Source organism: Oncorhynchus mykiss, chromosome 4 (assembly GCF_057628025.1).
Source record: "Oncorhynchus mykiss isolate SJ-2025 chromosome 4, ASM5762802v1, whole genome shotgun sequence".
Taxonomy (NCBI): domain Eukaryota; kingdom Metazoa; phylum Chordata; class Actinopteri; order Salmoniformes; family Salmonidae; genus Oncorhynchus; species Oncorhynchus mykiss.
This window is the reverse complement of record NC_143025.1, coordinates 73,762,111-73,775,000: the sequence shown is the minus strand read 5'-3', so window position 1 is coordinate 73,775,000 and position 12,890 is coordinate 73,762,111. Positions and strand designations below refer to the sequence as shown.

Here is a 12,890-nt window from a genome sequence, read left to right as displayed (position 1 = left end):
TCTATCTAGTTCTATAACAGATCGTCTTTCAGCCGTTGGGAATGGGACACTGACTCAGGGCTCCATTAGTTAGATCAAGGTCTCCATAGGGAGAGACTGTATTAAAGTATCCACAGCCCCAGCCCCAACCCTAGCACCAGCCCCAACCCTAGCACCAGCCCCAACCCTAGCACCAGCCCCAGCCCCAACCCTAGCACCAGCTCCAACCCCAGCCCCAACCCTAGCACCAGCCCCAACCCTAGCACCAGCCCCAACCCTAGCACCAGCCCCAACCCTAGCACCAGCCCCAACCCTAGCACCAGCCCCAGCCCCAACCCTAGCACCAACCACAGCACCAGCCCCAGCCCCAACCCTAGCACCAGCCCCAACCCTAACACCAGCCCCAACCCTAGCACCAGCCCCAACCCTAGCACCAGCCCCAACCCTAGCACCAGCCCCAACCCTAGCACCAGCCCCAACCCCAGCCCCAACCCTAGCACCAGCCCCAACCCAAGACCAGCACCAGCCCCAACCCTAGCACCAGTCCCAACCCCAGCCCCAACCCTAGCACCAGCCCCAACACCAGCCCCAACCCTAGCACCAGCCCCAACCCTAGCACCAGCCCCAACCCTAGCACCAGCCCCAACCCCAGCCCCAACCCTAGCACCAGCCCCAGCCCCAATCCTAGCACCAGCCCCAACCCTAGCACCAGCCCCAACCCCAGCACCAGCCCTAACCCTAGCACCAGCCCCAAACCTAGCACCAGCCCCAACCCTAGCACCAGCCCCAACCCCAGCCCCAGCCCCAACCCTAGCACCAGCCCCAGCCTAACCCTAGCACCAGCCCCAACCCTAGCACCAGCCCCAGCCCCAACCCTAGCACCAACCCCAACACCAGCCCCAACCCTAGCACCAGCCCCAACCCTAGCACCAGCACCAACCCCAGCACCAGCCCCAACCCTAGCACCAGCACCAACCCCAGCACCAGCCCCAACCCCAGCCCCAACCCTAGCACCAGCCCCAGCCCCAACCCTAGCACCAGCCCCAACCCTAGCACCAGCCCCAACCCTAGCACCAGCCCCAACCCCAGCACCAGCCCCAACCCCAGCACCAGCCCCAACCCTAACCCTAGCACCAGCCCCAACCCTAGCACCAGCCCCAACCCCAGCACCAGCCCCAGCCCCAACCCCAGCCCCAACCCTAGCACCAGCCCCAGCCTAACCCTAACCCTAGCACCAGCTCCAACCCCAGCACCAGCCCCAACACCAGCCCCAACCCTAGCACCAGCCCCAGCACCAGCCCCAGCCCCAACCCTAGCACCAACCCCAGCACCAGCCCCAACCCTAGCACCAACCCCAGCACCAGCCCCAACCCCAGCACCAGCCCCAACCCTAGCACCAGCCTGCTGCCAAAGATCTGTTGGGACTCTGATGCCGTGATGAGGGCAGAAAGAGAAAGCGTGTCTGTCTGCTCGTGTATCTTGTTAGCGTGGAAGCATGAAACAGATGTGGGAAGGTGTGTACTGTAGCTACTCTGTTATGAATTTGACATGATGTGCCATTAGTTGAATGGAGGAAACCCCTTTTTATGGTTTGGCTGCTGTCTTGACATGACAATGAATGGATTGAATAGTGTGGGAGACTGTGTTTTGTTACTGATTAGTATCTCTGCTATAGTGTATTATTGTTGGAGCTATCTAACAGTGCTGTGTTTCCTGTCTGTCTGTCTGTCTGTCTGTCTGTCTGTCTGTCTGTCTGTCTGTCTGTCTGTCTGTCTGTCTGTCTGTCTGTCTGTCTGTCTCTCTCTCTCTGTCTCTCTCTGTCTGTCTGTCACTCTCTCTCTCTCTGTCTGTCTGTCACTCTCTCTCTCTCTGTCTCTCTCTGTCTGTCTGTCACTCTCTCTATCTCTCTCTCTGTCTCTCTCCCTCTCTCTCTCTGACTGTCTGTCACTCTCTCTTTCTGTCTGTCTGTCACTCTCTCTCTGTTTCTCTGTCTCTCTCACTCTCTCTCATGCACTCTCTCTCTCTCATGCACTCTCTCTCTCTCTCTCTCTCTCTCTCTCATGCACTCTCTCTCCTCATCAGCTCCAGCAGACGAATGGACAGATCTCCATCTCCAGTTTGATTGGGAAGGTAGACGAGCAGACAGAGCTCCATGGCCACTCAGAGGACAACACGCTAACAGAGGAAGGTAAGAGAGAGTTGTATATTCACTATATATCTATGTGAATGGGTGTTTGTCTGTGAACTAATGTTTATGTATGGAGTGTCTGTGTGCTTTCGATGTGCAGATGTGTGGGGGTGCGTGTGTGTGTGGGTGCGTGTGTGCGTGTGTGTGTGTGTGTGCGTGTGAGGGAGAATGTGTGGTATGGCCCCTGACTGACACAAAAGCAACCTGCCACCCATGTTCAGCCTCTGGCCCTACAGCTATGTCCTCCTGAGAGCCTCTTGATCCTTCACTAATCTCTCTGTCAACACTGAAGGGACACCTACGCAGTCTCCTATTGTAACAGGTTGCTCACACACTCACATATCCAACATACGCAACACACATCTGGACTGCATGGAGGCTCCGAGGAGTTGTTCTAGGTAATCCAATGTAAGACTGTGTGCAGACATGCCTATCCACTTAAAGTAGCCTAACAGTAATTTGTCTTTGGGGTCTTAAAACTAAAGCCAGGTAGAATTCCTCGCTCTTAAAGCTGAGTTTCTGTGGTCGGCATCTGGAAGATAGGGAGGAGACATACAGGAGTGCGGAATGCATAATACATTTTAAAAAATCTAGATAATCAGTAACTGACCCAACATCATTGGGTTGGGGGCCATGTTTTTCCTATGATATCAGATTAATTTTCCCAGCGTTGTCATGGAAACAAGCCTGAACTTTCCGCCATCCTGCTCTGGTTCGCCGTCTCCCTCTGTGTGTGTTTGTTTATTTACTTTAAGGTTCCTTCGTGGTCTCCCTCTATCTGGGAGGGCTGCAGGAGCACGGCTTCCCAACCTAAATATTTAGCAGGCCGTGACCTGGCTCGGCACCGTTTAATAACTCTGTTCAGCCAGGGGAAGGAGTAACTCTATACTACTTTAAACAGACAGATATGTCACATACCACACCGTCAAAAAGCCTGTTTAATAACCTATTTAATGAAGCGATTCTGTACGTTTATCGAGTAACCGAATACCCCTCAGAACAGAGAGATATGGTATGTACGTAGAGAATGATTTGATGAGCTGAGCCCTATCCTATATGAATGTACTGAAATCTGATTTAATTCTGTAGATAGTCCTGTGGAAATGAGGAGGGTTGAGGTGAAAGCATTCACGATGGAAAATATACATTTTCTGAAGTTACTTTGATAGGTTTTCTCATAAGTAATAAGGATATATCAAATGTGTCTTCAACCATGATGAAGATTGAAGGAATCCTCTTAAACAAGACTGTCAAACATACGGCCTGTGGGCCGGATCTGGTTTGGGGGAAAAATCTAGAATTGACTGCTAGGAATTAGACAAACAAATCCTCCGTCCTCTCGACCTCGTTGAAGACCGGACGAATCCCCTGGGGCAAAATGAGTTTGACACCCCTGCTTCAAAACATTTGGCTGAAATGATACAGCCTGTGGCCCTTCAGGCCCACCTCCTGTATGTAGTGATATACAGTGCCTTGCGAAAGTATTCGGCCCCCTTGAACTTTGCGACCTTTTGCCACATTTCAGGCTTCAAACATAAAGATATAAAACTGTATTTTTTTGTGAAGAATCAACAACAAGTGGGACACAATCATGAAGTGGAACGACATTTATTGGATATTTCAAACTTTTTTAACAAATCAAAAACTGAAAAATTGGGCGTGCAAAATTATTCAGCCCCCTTAAGTTAATACTTTGTAGCGCCACCTTTTGCTGTGATTACAGCTGTAAGTCGCTTGGGGTATGTCTCTATCAGTTTTGCACATCGAGAGACTGACATTTTTTGCAAAACAGCTCGAGCTCAGTGAGGTTGGATGGAGAGCATTTGTGAACAGCAGTTTTCAGTTCTTTCCACAGATTCTCGATTGGATTCAGGTCTGGACTTTGACTTGGCCATTCTAACACCTGGATATGTTTATTTTTGAACCATTCCATTGTAGATTTTGCTTTATGTTTTGGATCATTGTCTTGTTGGAAGACAAATCTCCGTCCCAGTCTCAGGTCTTTTGCAGACTCCATCAGGTTTTCTTCCAGAATGGTCCTGTATTTGGCTCCATCCATCTTCCCATCAATTTGAACCATCTTCCCTGTCCCTGCTGAAGAAAAGCAGGCCCAAACCATGATGCTGCCACCACCATGTTTGACAGTGGGGATGGTGTGTTCAGCTGTGTTGCTTTTACGCCAAACATAAAGTTTTGCATTGTTGCCAAAAAGTTCAATTTTGGTTTCATCTGACCAGAGCACCTTCTTCCACATGTTTGGTGTGTCTCCCAGGTGGCTTGTGGCAAACTTTAAACAACACTTTTTATGGATATCTTTAAGAAATGGCTTTCTTCTTGCCACTCTTCCATAAAGGCCAGATTTGTGCAATATACGACTGATTGTTGTCCTATGGACAGAGTCTCCCACCTCAGCTGTAGATCTCTGCAGTTCATCCAGAGTGATCATGGGCCTCTTGGCTGCATCTCTGATCAGTCTTCTCCTTGTATGAGCTGAAAGTTTAAAGGGACGGCCAGGTCTTGGTAGATTTGCAGTGGTCTGATACTCCTTCCATTTCAATATTATCGCTTGCACAGTGCTCCTTGGGATGTTTAAAGCTTGGGAAATCTTTTTGTATCCAAATCCGGCTTTAAACTTCTTCACAACAGTATCTCGGACCTGCCTGGTGTGTTCCTTGTTCTTCATGATGCTCTCTGCGCTTTTAACGGACCTCTGAGACTATCACAGTGCAGGTGCATTTATACGGAGACTTGATTACAAACAGGTGGATTGTATTCATCATCATTAGTCATTTAGGTCAACATTGGATCATTCAGAGATCCTCACTGAACTTCTGGAGAGAGTTTGCTGCACTGAAAGTAAAGGGGCTGAATAATTTTGCACGCCCAATTTTTCAGTTTTTGATTTGTTAAAAAAGTTTGAAATATCCAATAAATGTCGTTCCACTTCATGATTGTGTCCCACTTGTTGTTGATTCTTCACAAAAAAATACAGTTTTATATCTTTATGTTTGAAGCCTGAAATGTGGCAAAAGGTCGCAAAGTTCAAGGGGGCCAAATACTTTCGCAAGGCACTGTACCAAGACGTTTTGCTGCCAACTTGACCATGGCTCCAACTTTTTGCCACCTTTTCTTATATCTAAAAGGTATTGCTCACAACAAAGCGTGTACTTTTATTTCCACTAACTGAGGCAGTCATGAATGCGGTGAAGTTCTGCCCGCGGTTTAGTATGAAACGTAGCCATAATGCAGAGGCGGTATCGGCGCGCACTACGCTCTTAAGCTGTTGATGGTTGCAAGGCAGCGCCTGTTACAGGCTGTTACCATCATCATGGTATCACGGTAGTTCTAAACTTTGCCAGGCATATCACTTGGCAGCATTACTTTGCATAGCCCACCACTATGCACTGTTTTCTTAACCTCATCTGGATGGATCCGGAGATATTTCCTGTGGAAATGATTATCACTGAATGACGGAAATATTTAAATGAAGTAGGCTAATATAATTAAAGGCATGTATCAAATGATTGCTTACTGACACTCCCAAAGTTATTTGAGGCAATAGCGTACCGGTTTGTTGTCAACTACATGATAATTATCGGACAGTTTTGATTGGCACAGTGCCATCGCGTTGCTTTGTATGTGGAAACTCGTCTTGATAAATCAATCAATGTCAGATCCTTGTTTTCACTGAATCTCCATTTGGAAATTTGGTCACAGTCAGGCGGGTGGAATGTTGAGCGCTGTTCAGGACCAACTTTAGTCTAGTTGGCTCATTTCTAGGCACTACGACAGCAGTCTCACTCAAGTTGTGTGGGGAAAATATCATTTATATTTTATTCTGTAATATATTTCAGTGTATTCTTAAAATACTGTATGTGTGTGTTGACTGTGATCAGGGCAGGGAAATGTGGGTCTTGTCTGTTTAATGAACAAAATAACTAACTATATTTCATTTGCATGGAGCAGCCATATAGCCTAGGCTGCGCAGACCAGTAGCCTAACATAATTCAACTCAAAATATTTTATTCTGTTCTTTTGAAAATACATTTGATTAGTCTTATAATGTTTCTTAGGACCTGCCTAAACAAATAAAACATGTATTTCTTTGTGATGGTGTATATTCAATGAATTTACTTAAGTAGCTGCCCACCCACATCGACACACATGTACCCCACTCTTTAACTTGCCATCATGTGCACAGAAGGTATAAAAGGCTTATGCCCGCAAGAATGTGGTCAAATTCAGCCTGCTTGAAAAGGGCTCATGTAAACATTGCCCAATTTCTTTTAACAGGCAACCTACCGTAAATCCTATGTGAGAAGTGTAATAGATAGCTCTGCTTGTAACGATACATAGATATATGTGGGTTTATCTGCTGTACTGCACCAGGCGGGAGGGCGAACCTTTGAAGTCTGAATGTTTACTCTGTGGTAGCAGGAGAGGATAGTCTGTAGTCTCTGTGGTAGCAGGAGAGGATAGTCTGTCGTCTCTGTGGTAGCAGGAGAGGATAGTCTGTCGTCTCTGTGGTAGCAGGAGAGGATAGTCTGTCGTCTCTGTGGTAGCAGGAGAGGATAGTCTGTCGTCTCTGTGGTAGCAGGAGAGGATAGTCTGTCGTCTCTGTGGTAGCAGGAGAGGATAGTCTGTCGTCTCTGTGGTAGCAGGAGAGGATAGTCTGTCGTCTCTGTGGTAGCAGGAGAGAATAGTCTGTCGTCTCTGTGGTAGCAGGAGAGGATAGTCTGTCGTCTCTGTGGTAGCAGGAGAGGATAGTCTGTCGTCTCTGTGGTAGCAGGAGAGGATAGTCTGTCGTCTCTGTGGTAGCAGGAGAGGATAGTCTGTCGTCTCTGTGGTAGCAGGAGAGGATAGTCTGTCGTCTCTGTGGTAGCAGGAGAGGATAGTCTGTCGTCTCTGTGGTAGTAGGAGAGGATAGTCTGTCGTCTCTGTGGTAGCAGGAGAGAATAGTCTGTCGTCTCTGTGGTAGCAGGAGAGAATAGTCTGTCGTCTCTGTGGTAGCAGGAGAGAATAGTCTGTCGTCTCTGTGGTAGGACTAGCAGTGTATCAATTCTTTGCTTGTTATTTAATCGATCCTCTATTTTTCCTGTCTTACACAAAAGCTGCTACCTAGTCTAGAGAAAGGGAGGGAGGGAGGGAGGCCTTCACCAGGAGCTGATAAAATAGCAGAAGGTTTGAGGGAAACAGAAGCAGGCATTCCTCTGATAACACAACATCAGAGAGAGACACCCCAGCTCCACACGTCACATCATAGGAGACCGACTCTACTCTTTACATACCCCACACACTCTGTCTGACCAGGCTATTTACAATGTAATCGGAGCAGCCTAATACAGACCAGCAGCACACATCCAAACTAGTATAGACCAGCACAAACCATAATTACACATACCAGCTCATACCAATTTATTGACCAGCACCAAGAAAATATGAAGTGATGCTTTTGTTAGCATATCTCTTGTACCCACACACTGACGTTGTGGAGTTACCTACCCCAAAACGGATCATGACAGAGACAGTTGAAACCCAGCTCAAACTAGTCAGTGGTCACTGTGACTGCTTGCAACCTCTCTCAAGTCCCTTACACTTTCAAGTCTCAGAGGAAAGACAAACTCTACATTTGTAGAGTCCTGGTTTTGTGACACAACATTTACCTCAGAGGATTACGGAGAAAGGAACTAAGTAAATATTACATGGAGCTATGGAGGACTAGGCCAAAATAGCTCTCTAGGAGAGAAAGAGAGAGATAGAGAGAGAAAGAGAGACAGAGAGACGAGGGAAGAAGGAGAGAGAGGGACAAATCCGCCACACCCCTACACACCACACAACGGTATCATGGGTGGGTCCCGAGTTATGAATCATTGTTTGTCCCATAGAGAGAGAGAGAGAGAGAGAGAGAGAGAGAGAGAGAGAGAAAGACAGAGAGAGAGAGAGAGAGAGAAAGACAGAGAGAGAGACAGAGAGAGAGACAGAGAGACAGAGACAGAGAGAGAGACAGAGAGAGAGAGATAGAGAGACAGAGAGAGAGAGACAGAGAGAGACAGAGAGAGAGAAAGAGAGAGAGACAGAGACAGAGAGAGAGAGAGAGAGACAGAGAGAGAGAGAGAGAAAATAGGGGAAAAAGAGGGAGACAAAAGGACAGAAAACAGAGAAAGCGAAGCTAAAGTTGATACCCTATTATGAAAGTGTGACATATTTTAACATTTACTGATAAATCCCAGTAATACATGGGAACAGTGGGTGTCTGGTGTGTGTGTGTGTGTTTGTGTGAGAGTGTGTGTGTGTGTGTGTGTGAGAGTGTGTGTGTGTGAGAGTGTGTGATGTCTGTGTGAGGGCCCAGAGGATGACATCAAGCCTGACTAATTCACTGGACAGAGTCAAACCTTCTCCTCCCAGGTGGCTGGCATTGTGCTAAAGAGGACATATGAAGTATTCTGGGGGTCGGAGGGGTGCTCTTTGTACAGGAATTTCAGGCAGTGTATGTGTGCGTGTGTGTGTGTGTGTGTGTGTGCCTTGGCATGTGTGTGTTGTACGCACTGTGTGTTTTGTTGTATGCACTGCTTGTGTGTGTGTGTGTGTGTGTGTGTGTGTGTGTGTGTGTGTGTGTGTGTGTGTGTGTGTGTGTGTGTGTGTGTGCCTTAGCATGTGTGTGTTGTACGCACTGTGTGTTTTGTTGTATGCACTGCGAGTGTGTGTGTGTGTGTGTGTGTGTGTGTGTGTGTGTGTGTGTGTGTGTGTGTGTGTGTGTGTGTGTGTGTGTGTGTGTGTATGTGTGTGTGTATGTGTGTGTGTGTGTATGTGTGTGTGTGTTGTGCTGAGTGTGTAACTGTAGTTCCCCTCCAAGCTGGATTGACTCAGTCAGGCATGGCCTGGAACGGCTGCTGTGCTGTGGGACGGACGTTAGTAGCGTTGCCAGAACGTTCCATCACCCATCTGGAAGGGACCTCTCCCCTCGGCCCTTGCTTTAGCAATGCTTCTCCTCTGCCAATACAACCCCTGCTCCCTCCAAACTCCCTGTACACTACGACTAGCTAACACAGCAGCAATCATGCAAGCCAGCCTCCAGCCTTTTCCTGTTGTTATTTTGCCAGTTTGTTTCACTTATTTTCCAATTGATGGAACTCATTTTTGTGAGAATTTTCTGTTAAGTGGCTTTTGTTCCACCAACATCTGTTTGCACGCATGATTTTGGATGAGTATTCAGTGTTGGTTTGTGTGCTATTATATGTACAAACACTGTATTCACAGATGTCCGTTATGAAGATGACTTACTACAGAAAGCCAGTGAGCTCAAAGGAAGCTGTGAGGAATACAGGGTTCAAACATTTCAGCTCTTAAGTCCCCAGAGATCATCAGACTTTAACTGAATTACCCCTTTATCTACACAGTACATTTTACACAGTCATTTGTCACATAACATTTGTATTAGTATTTATTAAGAATCCCAAAGGCAGCAGCTACTCTTCCTGGGGTCCAGCAACATTAAGGCAGTTCTAGAGTGCTTAGATATAGAGACCCACGCCTGGATTCCGTGGGCGGCAAGGTAAGGGCATGTAAAGAGAGGAAGAATCTTTTGGAATGTGACGGTGTGCTTAAATCCATTGGAGACCTCTAGATAGACATTTTAAGATATAGTGAAGTCATCACTTGTGGCTATTGGCCCCCCAGTTATTCTCAGACCCCCCCAGCCCTTCATCGTCTCCCAAACCACTCCTCTCTCATCTGTCCCATCATCAGGGCAGCCTATCTACCCACCCTCTCTAGCCCTAAGCTGATTTAAGATGGTGTTCATTGGATAGCAGCTTACAGGCTCCTGTCCAGTTCGGCTATTTTTTGTGCTTTGTTACGCAGATCTTACAGCTTTTTTAAACATAATGTCTCCGACATCATTTCCTATGACAGAAAACAGCTTCTGGACATCAGAACAACGTTCACTAACCTCGAATTTTGGATTAACATTTCTTCTCTGGACGATCTGCTTACTCCAGTTCAGGCCCGGATATCCGGGACTCGAAAGAGGAAGAGGCTGCGAAAGAGAGGCAGGCGAGCGGCATTTTGACAAGACTATGTCAGCGAACAAATACACCGCCATTGCAGTCTGTTCTGTTGACGATCGTGTAGTCACAGGAGAACAAACTGGAGGAGCTCCGTTCAAGACTATCCTGTCAACAGGACCTGAAAAACTATGATATCCTATGTTTCTCAGAGTCATGGCTTAACGAAGACATGAATATGCAGTTGAAGTCGGAAGTTTACATACACTTAGATTGGAGTCATTAAAACTCGTTTTTCAACCACTCAACACATTTCTTGTTAACAAACTATAGTTTTGGTAAGTCGGTTAGGACATCTACTTTGTGCATGACACAAGTAATTTGTGGGGGCTGGAGGGCTGGTGCGTGGAGGTGGTACCGGATAGACCGGACCGTGCAGGCGCACTGGAGCTCTTGAGCACCGAGCCTGCCCAACCTTACCTGGTTGAATGCTCCCGGTCGCCCTGCCAGTGCCGCGAGGTGGAATAGCCCACACTGGGCAATGCAGGCGAACCGGGGACACCGTGCGCAAGGCTGGTGCCATGTAAGCCGGCCCAAGGAGACGCACTGGAGACCAGATGCGTAGAGCCGGCTTCATGGCACTTGGCTCGATGCCCACTCTAGCCCGGCCGATACGCGGAGCTGGTAAGTACCGCACCGGGCTATGCACCCGCACTGGGGACACCGTGCGCTTCACAGCATAACACGGTGCCTGCCCGGTCTCTCCAGCCCCCCGGTAAACACAGGAAGTTGGCGCAGGTCTCCTACCTGGCTTCGCCACACTTCCTGTGTGCCACCCCCAATACATTTTTGGGGCTGACTCTCGGGCTTCCATCCACGCCGCCGTGCTGCCTCCTCATACCAGCGCCTCTCCGCTTTCACCGCCTCCAGCTCTTCTTTGGGGCGGCGATATTCTCCAGGCTGTGCCCAGGGTCCTTTTCCATCCAACTCATCCTCCCATGTCCAGTACTCCTCGCACTGCTCCTGCTGCCGCTGCCTGTTACCACGCCGCTTGGTCCTGTTGTGGTGGGTGATTCTGTAACGGGATTCTTCCGTCGAAGGAGAGGCGGACCAATACGCAGCGTGGTTGAAGTTCATGGTTTTTTAATAAGAAAAACTATACATGAACGAACTACAAAATAATAAATGTGAAAACCCGAAACCAGTCCCGTGTGGTACAAACACTGACACAGGAAACAATCACCCACAAAACCCAACACCAAACAGGCTACCTAAATATGGTTCCTAATCAGAGACAATGACTAACACCTGCCTCTGATTGAGAACCATATCAGGCCAAACACAGAAACAGACAAACTAGATACACAACATAGAATGCCCACTCAGATCACACCCTGACCAAACAAAACATAGAAACATACAAATCAAACTATGGTCAGGGTGTGACATAATTTGAGTCAATTGGTGGTGTACCTGTGGATGTATTTCAAGGCCTACCTTCAAACTCAGTGCCTCTTTGTTTGACATCATGGGAAAATCAAAAGAAATCAGCCAAGACCTCAGAAAAGAAACATTGTAGACCTCCACAAGTCTGGTTCATCCTTGAGAGCAATTTCCAAATGCCTGAAGGTACCACGTTCATCTGTACAAATAATAGTACGCAAGTATAAACACCATGGGACCACGTAGCTGTCATACCGCTCAGGAAAGAGACGCGTTCTGTCTCCTAGAGATGAACGTACTTTTGTGTGAAAAGTGCAAATCAATCCCAGAACAACAGCAAAGGACCTTGTGAAGATTCTGGAGGAAACAGGTACAAAGTATCTATATCCACAGTAAAACGAGTCCTATATCGACATAACCTGAAAGGCCGCTCAGCAAGGAAGAAGCCACTGCTCCAAAACCGTCATAAAAAAGCCAGACTACGGTTTGCAACTCCACATGGGGACAAAGATCGTACTTTTTGGAGAAATGTCCTCTGGTCTGATGAAACAAAAATAAAACTGTTTGGCCATAATGACCATCGTTATGTTTGGAGGAAAAAGGGGTGCATACTTCCAACGTTGTGACAAAATGGCTTAAGGACAACAAAGTCAAGGTATTGGAGTGGCCATCACAAAGCCCTGACCTCAATCCTACAGAAAATGTGTGGGCAGAACTGAAAAAGTGTGTGCGACCAAGGAGGCCTACAAACCTGACTCAGTTACAGCAGCTCTGCCAGGAGGAATGGGCCAAATTTCACCCAACTTATTGTGGGAAGCTTGTGGAAGGCTACCCAAAACGTTTGACCCAAGTAAAACAATTTAAAGGCAATGCTACCAAATACTAATCGAGTGTATGTAAACTTCTGACCCACTGGGAATGTGATGAAAGAAATAAAAGCTGAAATAAATTATTCTCTCTACTATTATTCTGACATTTCACATTCTTAAAATAAAGTGGTGATCCTAACTGACCCTGATTAAATGTCAGAAATTGTGAAAAACTGAGTTTAAATGTATTTGGCTAAGGTGTATGTACAGTGCCTTGCGAAAGTATTCAGCCCCCTTGAACTTTGCGACCTTTTGCCACATTTCAGGCTTCAAACATAAAGATATAAAACTGTATTTTTTTGTGAAGAATCAACAACAAGTGGGACACAATCATGAAGTGGAACGACATTTATTGGATATTTAAAACTTTTTTAACAAATCAAAAACTGAAAAATTGGGCGTGCAAAA

General features: G+C 47.1%; 1 protein-coding gene across 1 annotated transcript in view; it reads left to right on the top strand.

The window, feature by feature from the left end:
* akap12b (A-kinase anchoring protein 12b) overlaps positions 1–12,890 on the top strand; it is a 67,174-nt gene that overhangs the window by 28,805 nt on the left and 25,479 nt on the right. Inside the window, exon 2 of the mRNA XM_021600762.3 lies at positions 2,062–2,167. Coding sequence (XP_021456437.2) covers positions 2,062–2,167 — 106 coding nt within the window. The remainder of the gene's footprint in view (positions 1–2,061; positions 2,168–12,890) is intronic.